The sequence below is a fragment of the Thamnophis elegans genome, chromosome 3, assembly GCF_009769535.1.
Source record: "Thamnophis elegans isolate rThaEle1 chromosome 3, rThaEle1.pri, whole genome shotgun sequence".
Lineage (NCBI taxonomy): Eukaryota > Metazoa > Chordata > Lepidosauria > Squamata > Colubridae > Thamnophis > Thamnophis elegans.
Window position 1 is genome coordinate 30202149 of NC_045543.1, and position 22661 is coordinate 30224809.

Consider the following 22661-nt stretch of genomic DNA (forward strand, 5'->3'; position numbering starts at 1 on the left):
AGACCTAGCCGTATGACCACCAGACGAATGGAAAAACAAGCTACAATGCAACAACCTCAACAATCACCGGCTATTGATCAAGGAGTTACAGCAACAAGCTCAGAAGCCATGGGAGGAGCTAGGCCAAAGGTTAAACAGGCCATGCAGGAGGCTCTAAAAAATCTTCAGGCAACCAAAGATGACAACTAAGATTTTGACATGGAATGTCAATGGACTGAACTCTCCACAGAAGAGAAAGAAAATATTTCACTATCTTAAACAGTTCAAGAATGATATAATTTGTCTACAAGAAACTCATATCAAATCAACTGATCCAAAATATTTGTTTAACCCCAAACCTGGTCAACATTTTGTCACCTCTGCTACAGAAAAGAAAAATGGTATAGTTGTATACTTAAGAAAAGACATTAAGATTGAACTAATTGAAGCAGATCCCTTTGGAAGATATATCACGCTAGACCTAGTCTTAGAAGGGAAAAAGACATTACTTTTGGGAATTTATGCTCCTAATCAACAGCAAGACGGATTCTATAGAAATCTTCACGCTAAATTAGTACAGTGGGACTATAAGTCTTGTATACTATTGGGTGACTGGAACAGCGTGATTGACACTAAAAGAGATAAGAAGACCTCTCGCCCTAATACTAAAATGCGAGCTAAGCTACCCAAACCTTTTTTTGACATGATGGATGACTTTGAATTGAGAGATATTTGGCGAGAAAGAAACGCAGAGGAATATGATTTCACCTTCTTTTCTGATAGACATCAATCCTTTTCAAGGATTGATTTTATACTAATCACTAATGATTTACTTTCTAGGGTGAAGAAGACAAAAATTGCGGCGAGGGTCCTTTCGTATCATAACCCAGTTTGGATAGAATTGGGAAGGACAGTGCAGGCAAGAAGGTCTTGGAGGCTGAATGAAAACTTATTTAGATATGAGAAGTACATTAATGATTGTAAAAAATTGTTATCTGAATACTTTGTTCTGAATATGAATAAGGGTACACCTATGGAATTTGTATGGGATGCAAGCAAAGCGTATATGAGAGGAGTACTGATGAATATAAACAAAATACATAGACATAAACAAGGGCTGAAACGAAAAGAATTGGAAGAGGAAATTAAAGGGAAAGAGTTGGAGTTAACATTGAATCCAGGCGATACAAAGGTTAAGGAAGCAATTACTATATTAAAATCCGAATTTGATATGTTGATCTCTGATCAGGTAGCCACTAATGCAAAACACAATACTTTTTGTAATGCAAATAAACTGGGCAGATGGTTAGCTTATCAGATTAGGAAAAAAACAAAAACTCGAAATGTAACCAGATTGATTTATAGAGGGAAGGAGGTGTTTCAACAGGAGGAGATTCAAAAGGCATTCCGGGAATTCTTTACAGAATTGTATAAAGGGGACAAAATTAAGGGTTTAGATATAGACAAATACTTAGATAAAGAGAAAATACCCCTAGTTAGAGAAGAGTACAGGCAAAAGTTGAACCAACTGATAACCTCAGGGAAAATCTTGCAGGTAATTAAGCAACTAAAGTTAGGGAAAGCGCCAGGCACAGATGGCTTGACAGCGGTTTACTATAAAAATTTACAGTTAGAAATGGTAGAACCTCTTAGAGAACTATTTAATAAAATTCAAACGGAAGGTAAAGTGCTCCCATCTTGGAAGACAGCGTTTATATCTTTGATACCCAAAGAAGATCAAGATACTACCCAACCAAAAAATTACAGACCTATCTCATTACTTAATGTAGATTATAAAAATTTTACTAAAATACTAGCAAATAGGTTAATGGTGGTTATGCAACAATTGATACATACCGACCAAACAGGTTTTATACAGGGGAGACAGATGAAGAGTAATGTCAGACTAATTATTAATGCATTAGAATATTTGGGAAAGAATAACCAAATTCCTGCTGCGTTTATATTTCTGGATGCTGAGAAGGCCTTTGATCGAGTTAACTGGCAATTTCTGTTGAAGATATTGCAAAAAATGCAGATAGGAGATAGCTTTTTACGATCAATTAAAGCAATATACCAACAGCAAACAGCCCAAATCATAGTCAACGGAAGTTTAACAGATCCTTTTCAAATTGGAAAAGATACAAGACAGGGCTGTCCTTTGTCCCCACTATTGTTCATTATAACTTTGGAAGTATTGTTGAATAAAATACGGGGCTTGGATGGTCTAAAAGGGATCAAGATTAGGCAGCAAGAATACAGAATCTGCACCTTTGCGGATGATTTGGTCATAATATTGGAACAACTGCAGGAATCTAGTATGGTTTTAATGAATACGATTAATCATAATGGTCAAGTGTCTGGTTTTAAAATAAATTTAGGAAAAACAAAAATATTAGCTATTAATATGAATACTAAACAAAAGGAAGAACTAGGAGGGATGCTAGGATGTGAGGTAGTCGAAAAAGTCAAATATCTTGGGGTTAATATTTTAGCCTCAAACGGGAAATTATATAAGTACAATTATGAACCACTATGGCGGAGTATACAGATAGAGATGAAAAAATGGGAGAAATTGTACTTATCTTTGTTGGGTAGGATAGCAGCAGTGAAAATGATCATCTTACCAAAATTTTTATTTCTTTTTCAAATGTTACCTATACTTAAAAAAGATGCGAATCTTTTAGAATGGCAGAAGGGTATCAACAAATTTATATGGGCCGGAAAGAAGCCGAGGGTAAAGATGAAAATAATGCAAGATGTACGCGAAAGAGGAGGCTTGAAATTACCTAACCTAAAATTATACTATGATGCAATGGCGCTATCCACAATTAGCGATTGGACCCATTTAACCAACGATAGAATACTGAATATCGAGGGACACGATGTGGTATATGGTTGGCATGCTTACTTGTTATTCAACAAAAAATTGGAGAAGAATTTTAAAAGTCATATCCTAAGAAATGCCTTAATCCGGGTCTGGAAAAAATATCAATATAAACTAAATGACAAGTTACCCATGTGGGCAATTCCTAGACATGCAATTGAAAATATGAATATAGCACAAAAACAGGATAGAACCACCTACAGACAACTTCTTACTTTGGAAAGGGGGGTGCTACAACTAAAATCGTTAGAGGTACTGAAAGGAGAGAAGGTAGTTCAAACATGGTTCCAGTATGGCCAATTACAGGCCAGATGGAAAATAGACCAAAAAACTGGTTTTATCCAAATTGAAGATAATTTGTTTAAACAAATAAGAGATCAAAGTTTAATGCATATAAAGAGGATATATAATGTACTAATACAGATGGATTTGGAAACAGAATTAGTTAAAGATTGTATGATAAAGTGGGCTCAAAATATTGAAGAACCAATAATATTGGACACATGGGAAAGAATATGGGTAAGAAATGTGAAATTCACACAAGCACAAAACCTGAGAGAAAATTTTTATAAGACGTTTTATAGATGGCACTTAGATCCTAGAAAGCTGGCTTCTATGAGATGGCAAAAATATCGGCATATCTTAAAGACCATTCAAATGAGAGATATAAACGAGACTGGAAAAAATGGATTGACTATTTACAAAACAAATATGGTACTAACAAATTACAGATAGCCTATGTTTAAGATTAGGATTAATCTAAACTGCTCAAAGTTAGTGTAACAGGAAGAAGCTGAGTTCAATGCAGAGATGTTATTAACTTTTTTTTTTTATTTCCTTTGTCTCAATATATTTTAGACTGTGTTTGTTAAAAATCTATACCGTTTACGGGCTCTGGGAAGTCGGGGGGGAAGGGAGAGGGGTGTTAGGGGGAGGGGGAGGGGGGACATATAGTATGTGCTAGATTTTAAAGTAACGTGACGGCACTTGTATACTGTTGCTCTTTAATTTCACTGTAAAAATAGGACAAGCTGAATATATTAATAGATTGTAGAAATACACCGAAGGGAGGAGTAGAGGAATAGAAGAAAGAGGGGTAGCGAGGGTGGGAGAGAGGATTGGAGGGAGGGGGAGGAGGAAGGGAGGGAGCGTATTGGGAGAGAGGAGTGGTAGAGGGGGAGGGGAAGTAGGGTAGAGGGGAATGATGGAGGGAAGAAGGGAAGTTGGAGGGGGGCGAAAGAAAGGGTGTATGGAGGGTCGAAGAGGTACATTGGGTTTCTATTTTGGGGGGTATTGTCGACAAGAGGAATGGCTGTGTTTATTGTTTAATGTTATATGGCCCCGGTTATGCACAGTATATATGTGACTGTACGAAAATGAAATGGAAAAATAAAAACACATTTTAAAAAAAAGAGTTGGGGATGGTGGGTATTGTAAGGATAGAAGGCACACAGTGACATCATGGTGGTGACAAGCATGGTCAGACAAAGCAGCAGATTACTCTTGGAGGAGCCTGTCCTGGTGTTTGGTATCATTGTTGCATTCTAGCCCCTTCTGCTTCCCCCCAAGACTTTGCTTTCTTGGCCCCATGTTTTCTTGCTGGCATTCCCAATGCCAATTTAACATGTAATAAGACTGACCTGGCAGGCATTATTGGCTGGTGGGTCTATGCTGTTGGAAAGGAGTGCTCATAGATATGTGAACTATGTGGATGGGACATTAGCTCAAATTCCAGGACAGGATGTGGTCTGTAACTATTGCCATGGTAGAGCCCCAGGTGCCTTCCAGGGTATTGTTCCACAAATGAATAGATATAAGAGCCTATCTGTAAAGGTGAGCCATAAAGATCAGATGGGAGTGCTGCTTGTATACTGATATGCACCACTTTCCCTACCTGACCTGCTTTACTCCATGGCCAGATGATTGGTGGTTGCTGAAGTTTCCAAGCCTTGTGCTCTGGAGGAATTCCATTCTGTCTTTTCTAGACTAAAGATGTGGCTGAGATGTTTACAGCATTATGGCAGTCAAGGACCTTTTGATGGTGTCACTTAGAATAGCTCTCTAATTTGAGTCAGGGCAGCAGCCATGAGATTAGAGTTCGGAAATATGAATTGTTTGATTTCATTTGCTGGATTCCCTAACTGAATAGTGAAACGTTTGCCACGAAGACTCCAAAAATATTAACATCTGTCCTAAAATCTTGTGTTTTTGAATTATTGCACAGTTCTAATAAGTTTAAACTTGTTTGCAAAGGTTTTGTAAATCCCATCTCTACATGCTGTTAGGAAAGTTCAGATAAAATGTCTGGGGAGGAGAGAGAAAACTAGGGCAAAGATTGGAGATTCTCTCTTATATAGGTGGTCTGGTGATTCACTAGAAAAAGTAGATGGGCTATGCCTAATGCAGCGCTTTGAAATACATATTTTAACAGATTAACATTGGAAGGGGCCTTTTAGTCATCTAGTCCAACCACCAACCAAGCAGGAGACCTTACAACATTTCTGACAAATGGCATCCAATCTCTTCTTAAAAGCCCCCAGTTATGAAGCTCCCACAACTTCCAAAGTCAAGCTGTTCCATTAGTTGTTTGTTCTCACTGTCAGAAAATTTCTCTTTATTTTTAGGTTGTTGTAATCTCATACCTTGTTTCTTTATGTGAGTTAACCAGGAAATAAAGAATGCTGAAGAAGAGTGAAGAAATAAATTAAAGGAATAGGGAAGTCATTGTCAGGATATTTAGATCCAAAGCTAAAAGAAAAATTAAAAAAACAAGCACCAAATAGTTTATAAATTAATAAAATGCAAAAACTCTGTGGTAAAAGTCCAATATTGATGCAAATCAGAGGAAAACACTTTACTGTCCAAAAGCATGTTGTGTTTCTATATGGAAAAGCAAAAATTATTCAAAACAACAACATAAATCAGAAGGAAAAGGGAAAAAGAAAACAGATATTCCAGCAGGGGTTTAAGGTGAATCAGCATTAACCAAGCAGTCAACTTTTAAAGACAAAAAGCAAAGTAAAATAATAAATTCAAAAAATGAAAGCTAAAACCCAGGCACTACTAGAAAACAAATTGCTGAAAGAAAGATGGGTGTCTAGTGACTTTCCAATTGATCCCACAGTGAACTGGAATCTTCAAGACTCCCCTTCCCAAGTAGGTTCTCCAAAAGCTGTTTTAGGTCATTCCTAACCCACCCCCCACCCCCAATTCAAATTTAGTGAGGAACACTGCCAGAGAATGAGCTTTGACACCAAAATCAGCAGATTGTCAGCAGGAAAAGGAACAATTCCTACTTTTCAGCAACCATCTTGGGCAGGAGCCTCAGGATATTAGGCTTTTCATATATAGGACTAATGAAACAAGTCTTTTTTACATTATTTTCAAATTTAGAAATTCACTGTCATTTAGTAATTGGAAAAATGCTCTATCTCCATTCCTGTCAGAACTGTCATCTCACATATACCAGTCTGCCATGAAACCGGGGAGGGGGGGTGAGAGGGAGAGGGGGTGCTTGTGTATGTGTGTGGGGGGGGGGGGGGAAAGTGAAAGTCACAACAGTGAAGGTGTCTCTCCAAGATAGCATTTTAAGGTTTCCTCACAATGTGAAGAATGCATTGGCAAGGCAGCCTACAACTAGAGTGGCCATCTTTTTCGAGATTGATTGGATATAGGCAGCAATGTTAAGTGCCTAAGGGGGAAAGAGCGAATTGGCACGGAAATTTCAGTTCTGGGTTTGCTTTACTGCAATTCAAAGGTGTTTTTCCAAGAAGCAATTGGACTTTTTGTTTTTTCTTTCAAAGAAAAACTCCAGTTGCCTCTTGAAAAAAACCCTTTTGGATCATCATGACCTGGATTACTGAGAATCTCCATAGACATTACTGCAGTTCATTTGACTTCTAATAAAACTACCTTTTGCAAAAAAAAAAAAAAAAAAAAAAGAGCCAAGGATCACTTTTATTTAGAAATGCAAGCCAAGGTGGGACTGACAATTCTTTTATAACATTTTTACTTCTATCCTTATATGTGATATATCATTGTTTTTCTGTGTGCTGCTCTCTCTGTGGTCATGGGACATTGGGAAATCCTGTGAAATTATTTTAAGAAACCAATAAACAGAGGGTTGTTGGTTTCCCCCTATCTATGTTTTCTTCCAGGTCGGAGAGTATGTGCAGATGAGAATCTTGCCAAAATGGAGCTCTTCCTCTTCTTCACCAGCCTCCTGCAGAAATTTATTTTCCACTCCCCGAAGGGGGGGGGGGACATCTAAAGATGATCTGCACCTGACTGCTACTGTTGGACTTACCTCCGCTACCATCCCTTTCAAGACCTGTGCTGTGTTACATAGAGACCCAAGGTGGTGCAGTGGTTAAATGCAGCACTGCAGGCTACTTCAGCTGACTGCAGTTCAGCAGTTCGGCTGTTCAAATCTCACCGGCTCAGGGTTGACTCAGCCTTCTATCCTTCCAAGGTGGGTAAAATGAGGACCCGGATTGTTGGGGGCAATATGCTGACTCTGTAAACCGCTTAGAGAGGGCTGAAAGCCCTATGAAGCGGTATATAAGTCTAACTGCTATTGCTATTGATCTCATAGGGGGAAAAAAGTATAAGCAGCTGTTTTTTCCACCCCTGAAATGCATTTATTTTGACAAAAAGGCAAAATTTTAAAACATAATTCAATATTGTCTATGCTTCATGGATTGTTTAAAACATGAATGGTAATGGCATATAAACTCATGGAATGTTGATTCCAATAGGAAAGCTGTTCTGTCCCGGCCTCTAAATTACACTGATACCAGCTTGGCTGTCTGCCACGACTAAGAAGGGAGATAAACCATCCCTTGGCTAGAAGCCCAGACAAATAATCTCTATGAAAAACAAGGAATTCACAGAATTCTTCAAACTTTAAACTAAGACTGTAACTGTTGTTTTCTGCAAAATCTCCCTCTCATCGCCCCACCTATAAGCTCTCTGGGAGGGGCCAATCAGTCCTATTTCTTTCTGCGAGCCTGTTTCCACAGCTGCTGCCTTCTCCTATCAGCCCTCCGCATCCTATGTCAGGGACAACCTCCCACTGTTCTTCCTCACTGCTCCCTGGCTCAGACGCCATCTGGTGGCCAACAGGCCTCTCTAGTCCCTGCTCTGACTCCGAACACCCCCAGAGTCTTCCTCAGCCTCCAGGGCAGTCCCATAATGTTCATCACCGTCAGATTCCACCAACAGCTCAGCCGGCCACTGCTGGGCCACAACAGAAAGTATTGTAGGGAAATCATGAAAAGCAAAGTGCTTTTTCTTTTATTTGGGGCCATTTGTTTCTTTTGCCTTTTACTGTTTTTGTCTCCTTCAGTTTTCTGTTTCTGGTTTTAGTGCCAGTTCTAAAGTTTAGCACCAACCAAAATGTCCAGGCATCTTAGTTGATGACTATGGAATCCTTCAGAATTTGGAATCTTTGCATAAACTTCCATTTTAAAACACATTTTAAATAATTTTGGGATCAGTCACTCTCTCTCAGCCTAACCCAACTCACAGGGTGTTGTGGGGAAAACCAGAAGAGGAAGGAGCACTGGGTATGTTTGTCAGTGTGAGTTGTTTATAGAAATAATAAAGATATAAGAAATACAAAAATATAATAAAAATAAATAAAGATGGCATGATGGATATGCAGTACTCTTCATATGTCATTAAATTGAGTCATGTCTAAATACAAGGAGGGAGGGAAGCATAGGTAAGTTTCACCTCCTTTTCACAATCTACTTTCCTTCAGTGATTGCTTTCTGTGTATCCAAAACACAACAAGAATGGGACAAAGTTAGTACATTCATTTCCATTCTACCTCCACATATGAAGAAATTCAAGGATATAATAATTATTAATGAGAACCCATAGGTATGTTATACATATTGCAGGAATGTGTGGAAATCAATTAAACAAAGAAAGTAAAATGATGTAGCTTTTAATTCACCCATTACTGTTTTGTGAACCACAGCCATTTGCCAAGAGGACTGTTTTGAGGTAGACTTGACGTAGAAAGTCTCTCTTGTTTTGAATAGAACTTGCACTGTATCAATCAAAGAGAACAGAACAGAGAACAGAATCAAGGACTGAGAACAAGAGGCACTGAACTAAAGAGAGCCTCTCTTCTGAAAATATTCAATCTCACAACTATTCCATTCCGCAAAAATGAAAAGTATGTCCTTAATTGCCACTGGACTGACAGATAGATTTATATACATCTAAAAAGCTGTAGTACAAATATGTGAATCTGGTTTGGTACGTTTTTGTAGATTGCACTATTTGTGTAACACGTGCCAGGAAAAGATCAAATTCCTGTTGGGAAAAAAACAAGGGAAAAGTTCAAAAGTTGTTTATCGAACAGAGCAGCCTAAGGATTCAGTAGAAAGAGAAGCTGGGCTCTGCCTACTGCATTGCTTTCAAATACATGCAGGAATCATTTCAGTTTTCAAAATTCCTTATAACTGTTACTGAAGACTGCTTATTAAAAGAAAATGGATTGGATTGGAGCAATTTTAACTTTATTACTATTTATTTTTGCAATTATGTTCCTTTTGAAAAAGAACAGGAATAACAGCTCCCACAATCTCCCTCCAGGACCCAGGACTATACCTATTTTGGGAAATCTGCACATGATGGATCTGAAGAGGCCTCACCAAACAATGATAGAGGTAAAACCTGATCATTAACAAGTCCCTTTTTCTGTTAATTGCCAAACCTTATTGGGATAGGACCAAATCCTGGTAACGTGGTTGGGTAAATCTCCCTGATGGTGTATACTGTATGTAAAATGTTCAAAAACTGGAGATCTAGCTGAATACATTTAAATATTTTATGTTCAAACCCCCAGGGACTTGTGGGGAAATGTAAATGCTCTTAAACTGAATGGCTTGATACCGATATGTACTTAGAGGCATTCCTATGTTTGCACTTTAAGCAGAAGTCATTAAATCTATTGCTGCAGTTTACAATACCACAAACAAGATTTTCTCACAGCTGTTAATAAAGGGCAGAAGGGTAGAATTCCTGATTATCAGATTTGTTTTTAAGAACATATTTTAAGTTCTGTCCTTAAGGAATTTTTATGAGCACTTTCAAAAACCACTAGGGGCACCATTGGAAAGTTTTTATATCATCTCTTCCACAACATGTTGGAGGCTCAGCTTCTCTTTTGTGAAATTCTACTCTTATGTCCAGCACAAAACGGAGGAATATAAGTGTACCACTTTTGCAAGCATCACTACCATGAAGACGGAGGACTCAAATTACACTTTCCATAAATTAGATTACTTGAGGAAAAAGTGAAGCCTCTAGAGGCAAGGCAAGCCACTAAAATTCCAGAGACACTGAGTTTCAGTGGTAAACATGATAAACATAACAAACTCCTATTAAATTCAGAAGTTTCTATGTAAACAGAACACAGTAAGTAAGATTAAAAGAAAAGGCAAGAGCCTTTTAGTAGCATGTCACACTAAAGGCTAACCCCCCTCCCCCAAAGAAAAATATAATGCCTTCCCTCTCTGGATCTGAGTAATTGATTTCATATCCTACTCAGAAAGCAAGCATGTAGACACTTGAAGAAAAGACTCTGCCAAATGTACAATGCCAAGAAGAAAAGTAGGTCAGACTTCCTCAAAGGAAAAAAAAAACACTGTGTTGGTGGTCAGAGATTCACTATTTAAAGGAAGAGAATGAACAATTTATAGACTAGTCAACTTCTATAGAATAGAGTAGGGTAGAATAGAATAGAATGCATAGCATAGCATAGCATAGCATAGAATGCAATACTTTATTTGGAGAAATGCAGTCAGACACACAAGGAATTTGTTTGCAGTGCAGAAGCTGTCGATGTACATGTAAAGCAAGAGATTAATAATCATAATGATATCAATAAGAGGAGGCAGTAGGGAAGATGGGAATGATAATAATAATACTGCCTGGGTAAATATACTTAGACATAAAACAATACCGAGAGGATTAGGTGTTCAGCAGTGTCATAGCCCGAGGAAAAAAACTGCCCCTGTGTCTAATTGTTTTGCCATGTAATGCTCTATAATGATTTCCTGAAGGGAGGAGTTGAAATAATTTATGTCCAGGATATGAGGGGCCTGTAGATATTTTCTCCTTCTGATCTCAGCAACATACAGATCTTCTATGGAAGTAAGGCTGGTTGCAACTGTTTTTTTCTGCAGTTCTAACTATCCATTGGACACTATACTTTCCCTGTTTAATTGCTATACCAAACCAGACAGTTATCAAAGTACAGATGACAGACTCAATAATTCCTCTGTAGAACTGCATCAACAGCTCTTGGTCTGAACTTTCTAAGTTGACACAGGAAGAACATTCTTTGTTGTGCCTTTTTTAATGATGGTTCTGATATTAAGTGTCTGTTTCAAACCTTGGGAGATTATAGAATCCAAAACCTACTGCTGATACTGTACTGTCAAATATAGTAAGAGATAGTAGAGTAGGAGGGCTCTTCCTAAAATTCACTCTCATCTCCACAGTTTAAAGCATGTTTAGCTCCATATTGTTCCAGTGGTACTAATTGGTCAACCTCCCGTCTATATGCAGACTCATCACCATCTCAAATAAGATTAATGACTACAAACTTCAGTACTTTAACAGAGGGGTCCTTAGAGATGCAGTCATTTGTGCAGAGAGAGAAAAACAATGAAGAGCACACACAGCCCTGGGAGCACATCTTCTTAGCAACTAGGTGCTCAATTGATTTTCCCAAGCTTCACCTATTGCTTGCTTTTGCCAAAAAGCTAACAATCCATCTACAACAGGGGTGGGTTCCAGATCCCATTCCAACCGGTACGGTTGGAACGGCCCGGCGTTGCGCACATGGACACGCGGTCCACGCATGCATCTTACCTGCTTGCGACGCTTTTGTAAGCCTCCGCGATGCCCCAGCTGCTCAGTGGAGCACTATGCAGGAGCCGTATGCACCATGCACATGCATGGAAGGGCCAAAGGCTTAAAAGACAGGTAAGGAGCTTGGGTGGGCAGCTGGGCCCTCCCGAGCACTGTACCGGAATGGTATCTGGTGCTCCGGGCACGCTCCGGTACGCCAGTACCTGGGCGTACCGCCTGCAACCTACCACTGACCTACAAGTATGGACAGGAACCGTTAGCTTAGTCAGTTTGGAGTGAAAAATTTGAAATAATGGAATCAAATCCTGAATTGAAGTCTATAAAAAGGTCTCTTGCATAGTTCCCAGGGATTCAAGATATTGCAACATTTTTTTTTGTATTTGTATTTGTTTATTATTTATAGGCCGTCCTTTTCCCTGAGGGGACTCAGGGCGGCTTACAATTTATGGGGAGGGGGATACAAGACAAGACATGAGACAGTACATAAGTAAAAATAGAGCGCAACATTCATTCATCATTCGGGTGGGGGCGGATTAAAATCTTTATCCCCAGGCCTGACGGGATAGCCAGGTCTTGAGGGCTGTGCGGAAGGTCTGGACGGTGGTGAGGGTACGAATCTCCATGGGGAGATCGTTCCAAAGGGTCGGAGCTACTACTGAAAAGGCTCTCCTCCGCGTAGTTGCCAGTCGACACTGACTGGTGGATGGAACTCGGAGGAGGCCTAATCTGTGTGATCTAATAGGTCGTAGGGAGGTAATTGGCAGGAGGCGGTCTCTCAAGTACTCAGATCCACTACCATGGAGGGCTTTATGGGTGGTAAGTAGCACCTTGAAGCGCACCCGGAGATCAACAGGTAGCCAGCGCAGCTCGCGGAGGATAGGTGTTATGTGGGCGAACCGCGGTGCGCCCACAATCACTCGCGCGGCCGCATTCTGGACTAGCTGAAGTCGCCGGATGCTCTTCAAGGGCAGCCCCATGTAGAGCACGTTGCAGTATTCCAGCCTAGAGGTCACAAGGGCCCGAGTGACCGTTGTGAGAGCCTCCCGGTTTAGGTAGGGTCGCAACTGGTGCACCAGGCGAACCTGGGCAAATGCCCCCCTGGTCACAGCCGACAGGTGGTGGTCAAAGGTCAGCTGTGGGTCCAGGAGGACTCCCAAGTTGCGAACCCTGTCTGAGGGGTGTAAAATTTGGCCCCCCAGCCTGAGTGATGGAACACTAGCCAAAATATTGGGAGGGAAACACAACAGCCACTCGGTCTTGTCCGGGTTGAGTACCAGTTTGTTAGCTCTCATCCAGTCCCTAACGGCTTCGAGACCCCGGTTCATCACGTCCACCGCTTCACTTTACATGTAGTAAAGTGCCATATTGACAGCATCATTGCCAAACTATTTGCTTGATAGGCAAACTGCAAGGCATCTAACAGTAGATCTGTGTTGATTTTCAGGTGAGCCAATACTAACCTCTCAAAGGTCTTCATAATTACAGATGTTAGGGCAAATGGTCTGTAATCATTCAGCTCCTTGATGGAGGGTTTCTTGGGAACTGAGATGAACTAAGACTTGCAACAATGTCAATAATAATAGCAATAATAATAAAGCTTCTTTCAATATGTAAAAAAATAGAAAAAATTCCATGATCGGTCTACTGATTGAGTTAGATGGAAGTGGGGGGTAGCAGGGAAATGTAGAATTGTTTAATTCTTTCTTTGCATCTGTCTTCACATGAAAGGAAAAAATAGTCAAACCTACCAAAAGAAGACCTGTAAAAGACATACTAGGAATATAAGTCGAAACAGGTAAGAAAATGATAAGACAACATCTGTCTACTCTAGATGAGTTCAAATCACCAGGACAACATGGATTACATCCCAGAATTTTGAAGGAGCTGGCATATGTGCTATCAGAACCACTGGACTATATCCTTCAAAGATCTTGGAACTACTGAAAACTACAAGAGGACTGTAAAAGAGCTGATGTGATTTCCATCTTCAAAAACAGGAGAGGAAGAGATACAGGAAACTAGAAATCAATCAGCTTGACATCAATACTTGGGGAGATCCTCAAAAAGTTAATGAAGCAATGGATCTGTGAACACCTAGAAGCAAGCAAAGTTATACCCAGAAGCCAACATGAGTTTGCCAAAAACAACTCATGTCAAACAAATCTTTTTTTTTTTTTTTTGACAAAGTGACTAAATTAGTGTACCAGAAAAATTCTATGGACATAGTATTTGACAAAGTGGACTACAACCTACTACTTTGTCAGATAGAAAAATGTGCAATAAATAGCATTTTCACCAAATGGATTTGTAACTAGCTAACCACACTCAAAATCTATCCTCAATGGAGCATTTACATGGAGAGAAATATGCAATGATGTATCTCAAGATTCTGTCTTAAGCCCAATATTCTTCAACATCTTCATAAACAATTTAGATTAAGGGATAGAAGGGAAATTCAACAAATTTGCAGATGACAAGCTAGGGGGAAGAGCCAATACATTAGAAGATAAGTCAAGATCCAGAAAGACTTGAACACTGGACCCTATCCAACAAATGCAATTCAGGGCTGAGTAAGGTTTTGTACTTAGGCAAGAAAACCCAAGTGCACAGGCATAGAATAAATGGCTGAACAACAGCAACTGTGAGAGGGATCTAGGAGTCTGAGTCTGACAACCACTTAAGTATGAGCCAGCCTCTGTTGAAGTTGCCAGAAATGTCAGTGCAGTTCTAGGTTGTATCAACAGAAGAATAGTATTAAGATCATGTAAAGTACTGCAATATACTGCTTACATACGTTGCATTCAGTCCTGGTCAAAAAAGATTTTGAGGCTCTAGAAAGAGTGCAGAAAAGAACAACAAAGATAATTAGAGGTCCTAGTGGGCAACCACTTAAATATGAGCAAGCAATGTGCTGCAGCCACATACACAAAAAGCGAAATGTAGTTCTAGGCAGCATTAAAAGGGGAATGGAATCAAGATCACATGAAGTGTTAGTACTGCTTTACAGTGCATTGATAAGACCACATTTGGAATATTACATTCAGTTCTGGTTCCCATGATACAACATGTTGAGTCTCAAGAAAGAGTTCAGAGAAGTACAACAAAGATGCTTAGGGGACTGGATGCTAAAACATATCAGGTTGGAAAAGAGGAGATTGTGAGTTCAAGTGCTGTCTTTGCCATGAAAGCCAGCTGGGTAATTGGATCAGTCACTCTCTTTCAGCCCAACTTACCTCACAGGGTTGTTGTTGTTATAGGGAAAATAGGAGAAAGAAGATGTGTCGGATATTTTCGTTGCCTTGAGTTATTTGTGAGTCTAATAAAGATGATAAATAAATAAATAAATATTCTTCTTAAAGAAAAAGAAATAGTAGGGATGACATAATAGCAGTCTTTCAATAATTGAGAGGCTGTCCCAAAGAAGAGGAAGTCAACCTATTCTCCAAAGCACTTGAGGCAGGACAAGAAGTAATGGGTGGAAACTTGTTAAAGATAGATACAACCTAGAACAGGGGTGTCAAACTCGATTTCATTGAGGGCTGCATAAGATTGTGTTTGACTTTGGAGGGCCAGGGTGTGTGGTGGCCAGGTGTGGGCATGGCCATGGTGACGTTTGACACAGGCTCAAGATGCATTTTTCCCTTTTTGTTCTTTCTACAGTTCTTGACTTATTACCATTTTCCTATCTCTTCTACCAGACATTACTGGCAAACATTTATTACTTATTGTTCATACTCCACTAAATATTTTATTTATACATTTTGGCACTTACCCCAATGAGAATAGTAAGAATGTTCAAGAATAAATCTGAAAAATGTTGGATATGTCATCAGATACTGGGTTCATATTACCATATGTGGTGGACGTGTGCAGAAGCTAAAAAATACTAGAGTAAAATCCACACATGATTGGAAAAAATGACAGAAAAACATATTGATTTTAAGCCAGATATATATTTTATTGGAGATTTTACTGGAAATATAGTAGAGAATTGAAATATTTGATTGTAAATGTGTTAACAGCGACTAGAATTGTATTTGCTAAAAAGTGGAAAAATGAGAAAATACCAACACAGGAGGAAGTTATTCATAAAATAATGGAATGTGCTGAAATGAGCAAATTGACATTTGAAATTATAGAACAATAAGATAAACAATTTTATAAGCTATGGGATTTATTTTATCAATGGTTATACAAAAAATATGGAAATGAAATATGATTGAGAATTTTACAATACAAGGACAATGGAATGACACAGAATATAATATAAATATATACTATTATTGGATGGATTTAGGAGGATGTAATGAATTGTTAAAATATAAATTAATTCAAAATTTAGAATATCTCATATAAAATGAAGGAATAATAGTTATAGTCAAATAAATGATTAACAATGATAATAATGTATACATATACATTAGATTGATAATATGAGATTCTATATAAGTTGTAAGTGAGGACTATGGAGAGGATGCACAAAAGTTTTGTAACCAATCGACATGCTGGATGTAACTGTAGTTGGATGTTTTATGTGTTGTTTGTGTAAGTTTGTTTTAAAAATTAAAATTCTTATAATTAAAAAAAACATTTTATTTATAAATGTATACCCTTTCTTTTAATATTAAATTGCTTTTCCAGGCACAAAAACTATTTATACTATTGCATTTTTATTATTCAACTAATAATAAAAATACAATAGCATAAATAACAAGATAATACAAGATCTAACAGCAGAGGTAAATTTCCAGGATAGTAAATAGAAATGGCTGTCAATTATAGATAGCTGATTATAGATTAAATGGACAGTATGTAAAATCTGGCATTAAACTGTAGTATTAACATAGGATGTTTGTTTGTTTTCTATCCAGATCAGGCACTTACTTGAGGCCACATAATTGTAATCCAGTCCAATCCAGACCTCCTGCATGGCTCATTTTTGGCTGGAGAGTGCTGCTGGAAGCCAGGGAGGCCAAAAATGGCCTGCGTGGGGGCCACATGCACACCCATGGTCCATTTTGGCTGGTAGAGGCACCATGGGCTTGTTCTTTGATATTTCCAGGCTGACCCTGTGGGCCAGAGATAAGCACCCCATGGGCTGGATTTGGCCCACGGGCCTTGAGTTTCATACCCTGACCTAAAAGTTAGGAAAAAAAATTCTGACTGTGAGACAATCAATGGAATAGCTTGCGTTCTGGGGTTGTGGGTTTTAAGAAATATACGAGACAAGAATTTAATGGGGATGGTATAAGCCACCCACCTTGAGCAGAGGGTTGGACTAGAACAGAGGCCCCCAACCTTTTGGGTGCCAGGAACCAGTTCCATGGAGTGTGGTTTTTCCACGGTTTGGGAGGAAATGGCTTTGTGCACCGCCTGGATTCTGTCTGTGTGCAGGTGGATACTTTGCTCACTTGCACAATATGGTTCTTGGCAGGGAGCAGACTGGTGTAAATCAGCAGCCCGGGATCTGGGGACCCCCAGACTATAAGATTTCCAAGACTTCGAGCCCCATGGTTCTATGATTGATAGTATAATCTGTACAAAGGACTTTGTTCCATTCATATTAGAAACCTTCTCACAGCTTTTCTACTCAGCATTTTTAAATTAATGTGAAATATATACCATATCAATATTAAAAATGATAAAGAAGCTTATACCATCTCAATTCTCAATAGAACAGAAAAAGGAAATGTCATCTCTGCCTTTGAATATTGACTCATAGTTTCTTAAACTTATTCTACATATGTACGTATAATTATTGATCAAAATGGCCTCTTTGTTTTTCATCTGTTGAATTCCAGTGGTCAAAAGTATATGGTCCCATTTTTCGCATCAAACTGGGATTCCAAGAAATGGTGGTGCTGACTGGCTATGAGACAGTGAAAGAAGCTCTAGTGAACCAGGCTGATGCATTTGCAGATAGGCCTATCGTCCCCATTTTTGAAGACACAGTGAAAGGATATGGTAAGTTATTTCATTGTGCATTGTAGTTGACAAACCTTGTATGATCAGTGTGATGTAAAACTTTTCATTTGAGGTTTTCATCAAAAGAACCTCAGGTGAGTGACATAGCTTCTGCAAGTCCAACCAGGATGAAAATCTAACTAAAATCATTTTAATGCCACCATGACTTTGTCCCTTAATGCCAATGGAGTTAACCAGTGGTAAAAAAGCTGTGTCAATATTGTATAAGGTGACCAGATTTTCAGATTGGAAAAGAGGGACGCCCTTGACCGGGGGGGGGGGGGGGGGCCTTGATTAAAAAAAAATTTTTTTGTCAAAAGGTCACCCCAGGACACTGAAACCAGCATAAATACGAATCTGTTGCCAAACAATTTTTTTTTTAATAAATGTTTTTTAATTTTAATTTAAAACAGGTACAGCATCTTTCTTTACATCTGTAGAAAATGTATCAATCAATTACAGATAAGTTTTGGTACATCTCCTCCACAGTCAACCAACATAACTCATATTAACTCAAGCATTATTATATATCCATTTTCATTTAACTGTAATTATTATTTAGAAATATTAATAAAAGTAATAATGTTGAACAATACCTGCCCACACCGGTGGGAAAAGAGAAAATAAAAAAAAGGGCAAATAAAAAATAAAAATTAAAATAAAAAATAAAAAATAAAAATACAAAAAAAGACAAAAACGACAAGAGACAAGGCAGGAAAACAAAACAAAACACAGGTGTCTATTATGAAAAAAAAAGTATATCAACTGGTTACAACATGCTTTGGTGCTTCTCTTCCATTAGCTCATATTAATTCAAATATCTTAACTCGGATATTTACCATATCAACATCATTATACCTCCAGTTTTAATTACCTATGGTTATTTAAACATCCTTCATCCTTAGCTATACTAAAGAATTAATCCATAACACATGCTGACAATTCATTTACTTATTTGTAGAATCCTCTATTATCATCAAATCCTCATGTCCTATTTTAGCTGGACATCCATAATATTTAATCATATATCATAACATTTTCCCAGTATTGATTAACATTTGATTGTATGTATTTTATTTAGTTTTTTTAATAGTGATAATTATTGTAGTTAATACTCTTTATGTATAATCTAAAGATGTTTTCTCATATCCAATTGTTAGTTATCATATCAACTCCACATTATATACATTACTATCAATATCAATTATTATTCAACTATATCTGTTACAAAAAAAGCAATTAGGTTTAGCTAGTTTTCAATTGTATTCTTCAATCTATCAGCCAGTTCCAAATTATATATATTACTATCCATATCAGTAATTATTCAGCTATATCTATTACACATTAAGGTAATCAGATTTAGCTAATTTTAAATTACGTTCTTCCATCTGTCAGCCAGTGTCTCTCCAGTGTCCATCTGTGTCCATCTCTCCAGTGTCCATCTCTCCAGTGTCCATCTGTCAGCCAGTGTCTCTCCAATAGCAAATTCTTCTCAAACCAATTGCCACGCGTTGGATAAATTTACCAAATGTTTTCATAAGCAAATCCAGACAAAGAAATTTTCGCACCTTTGGACTCTGAATATCAGTGATGAAATAATAATGTTGTCCTGGGCTTGTAAAATTTTCCAAATTAACTTTGATTCTCAAGGGTGGATTTTCCATTCCTCCTGCACTCTGTCTCTTTAAATGAGTCTTCTTTATAGCTCCCTCCCTCCTTTCTTCCTCTGAGATAGACCAGACACCATTTCTCACATTTTCCATTTGTATTTCAGGAACATTTAAACATTCAACGATCTCAGTTTTTACTTCATATTTTAAAATCAGATGATCCAATTTTCTTTTCAGCCTTTGATAAGAGTCAAAAAGCCCTCTACATGCGGAAAAAAGAATCTGAAATGAAATCTTAGAGGTATTTCGAGACGCCATGATGTGTCGCAGTTAAAAATTGCAAGCTCTTTTTTTTTTCCCACAGACTTCGAAGCACTTTTCTTATTCTCTTGCAGGCTGTGCAATCTTATCTGATCGTAAACAGAGCCAAGTAATAAAGTAATAAAAATGTCGAATCGTGACGGGCTAATTAGTAGAAAATAAATTTTACGATCCACTTAGGGAGAGTCAGAGGGGGGAGGATGTCAAGGAGTTTCTTGAAGCATTTAAGAAGTAAAGTAACCACCAGCCATAAATCCATTAAAAAAAGCCAATTCGCCGCTAAATTTTCCTATTCTTTGGTTTAGGTTAGCTTAAGTTTTTAACGCGAGCAGTCTCTCTTGGATAATAAAATCAGCTTACCAGATGACATCACTTCTACCATTCTTAGGGGCAACCTGCAGTTTCAGTTAGCACGCAGCTAATCCAGAAAGGAATTGGCACGAGGAGTTAATACCCCCCCCCAGAGACTTGCGGATGTCTCTGAGGTCCTGGGTCTCTCCTTACCTTCACTGTCGTCTCCGGGACAGCTAGAGTTCAAAGAACCCGTCCAAAAATCCTTCGGTATAGAGGAATTTCAGGAGTAGCCTGAAACTCCATCTTCTCACTGCTAAGCCCCGCCTTCTTTCCCGCCAAACAAAATTTTGATCACGTGACCATGAGGATACTGCAACGGTCGCTAAGTGTGAAAAATGGTCGCGACGGTCGCTAAGTGTGAAAAATGGTCATCAGTCACTTTTTTCAATGCCATTGTAACTTTGGTCACTATAGCACCTTTCTTGCCACAGTTCTTAAGTGAATAACTGCTGTGTAACTTGCATGTGTGAGGATGACATACAGAACTTCTTGTACCTTTGCAAACTATTCTAACTGCTGAATCATACCCAAAAATTAGGTAATAGCAAGACATTTTGATCCTATGTCCAGCAGGTTCTGATTGAGTAAAAAATACACACTCTTTCAAAACTACAATAAACACATCAATCTATAAATAAGATGTGAAACCATGTGGAGACAATATGTGTTTGTTAGCATATCAATCCCCTCCTCCTTAAATTAATACATGGATGTGGAATATAGTATGGTATAGATGTCACAAATCATGGTGGGGAAACTTTTTCTTATGGAATGCCACTGAAAGACAATAACAAAAGATATATGATATAATGGATATGAGGCGATCCATGTAAGTTTTTTTTTTAGACATTTATTACGATTTATAGGCCGCCCTTCTCCCTGAGGGGACTCAGGGCGGCTTACAATCACAGGAAGGGGGGGTGCAATAATACAAGACAAACAGTGAGTAAACAAGATAGATAATAAAACACCAACTTGCATTCAACAGTCAACACTCGGGCGGGTAATTTAAAACTTATCCCCAGGCCTGCTGGGAGAGCCAGGTCTTAAGGGCCGTGCGGAAGGTCTGGATGGTGGTGAGGGTACGAATCTCAACGGGGAGATCGTTCCACAGGGTCGGAGCTGCAACAGAAAAGGCTCTCCTCCATGTAGTCGCCAGTCGACATTGACTGGCAGATGGAATCCGGAATAAGTGGATGAGTTTGCAACATTTGTATCTTTCTATAATTAATTACCCGTAAATACATTTTTAATTTAACACTGATTTAATTTCACTGGTTCTGGATTGATATAATTCCAAGCAACATGCTTCTTGGCTTAAACCAAATGATAACTGCAATTGTGTTTAACAAAGCTTGGAGAACAGCTGATATAATTTTCTTTTCAAGAAGCAAGTTACTGTCTTTTCCCTTATTACGTAAAGATATGAGGTGGTTTGATTGGAATATTAAACTATGGAGGTGGTCTTTTTTGTACTATATTTCATCTTTATGTACTATATTCTCCTTGTCCATGGCTATTATGATTAATACCATCACTACCATTTGTGCCGAGTATCTGAACAATATTTTCAAAATTAAATCACCCTGTGTTTCAGCAGTTTAGAAAAGGAGGAAGAAAAACTTGAAGCAGGGCCCAAAGAGTACTATCTCAATTTGAGGAATACATTTTCCAGGAAAGAAGTCTATGTGCCAAATATTGCAAATTAAAAAAAGGTCATGTGACCATCTTCAATGAAGTACTGAGTATGTATACTTTATTTTCATAATTACTTCTTTTTCAGTCATAGGAGTGAGGGCTATGATAATCTCCCATTCCCAAAACAAGGTTTATAATGGCAAAGAAAAGAGCAAATGCCTCTTTTATATAATACCGTTTCCAGGAGAAATCAATCAAACAACTAAGCAACAAATTTTAACAAGTAAAAGTTTACTTGCCAAATAAGATATGTTCCAAGTGGATTGCCAATATCAACTGTTTCTAGCAGCAAGTTTTGTTTTCCAATGCAGGATGGCCAGTTCTGTCCCTTCCATTGTTTGGGAAAAGATTGCTTACTACCAGGGGTGGGTTTCAAAAATTGTTCGAACCACCTCTGTGGGCGTGGCCTCCTTTGTGGGAGTGGCTTGCCGCCCATGTGACCGGATGGGAGTGGCTTGCCGCCCATGTGACCGGATGGGAGTGGCTTGCCGCCCATGTGACCGGATGGGAGTGGCTTGCCGCCCATGTGACCGGATGGGAGTGGCTTGCCGCCCATGTGACCGGATGGGAGTGTCCAAGACGATGTTATTACTAGATATTACTAATTACTAGATATTATTAATATTACTAGATCATTATTAATGCATAGATAACTGTGGGACATTACACACCCACCCACACCCACAAACTATGACAGTGCTAGGAAAACACCAAAAAAATAAAAATCCCCCCCCCCCAAAAAAAAAGACTGCCAATGAAACCAGTTTTTTTTTCCTAAGCCTAAGAACAGGAAAGACAAAGTCACTGGAATAAAAACCATCAAGGCAATGTGGAAAATTATAAAGGACAGGCACTCACAGAACCATCAACCACCTCAGAATTACCTAAACAAGTAAGGTGACCAGATTTTCAGATTGGTAAAGAGGGACACCATTGACCGGGGGGGGGGAGCT

The 22661-nt window shown here is 38.6% G+C and overlaps 1 protein-coding gene across 1 annotated transcript in view; it reads left to right on the forward strand.

Annotated features, from left to right (window-relative positions):
- Positions 1-9226: 9226 nt before the first annotated feature.
- Positions 9227-22661, forward strand: part of LOC116505855 (cytochrome P450 2K1-like) — a 41776-nt gene continuing 28341 nt past the window's right edge. The window contains exons 1-2 of the mRNA XM_032213295.1: positions 9227-9549; positions 17563-17725. Coding sequence (XP_032069186.1) covers positions 9373-9549; positions 17563-17725 — 340 coding nt within the window. The 5' untranslated portion in view covers positions 9227-9372. The remainder of the gene's footprint in view (positions 9550-17562; positions 17726-22661) is intronic.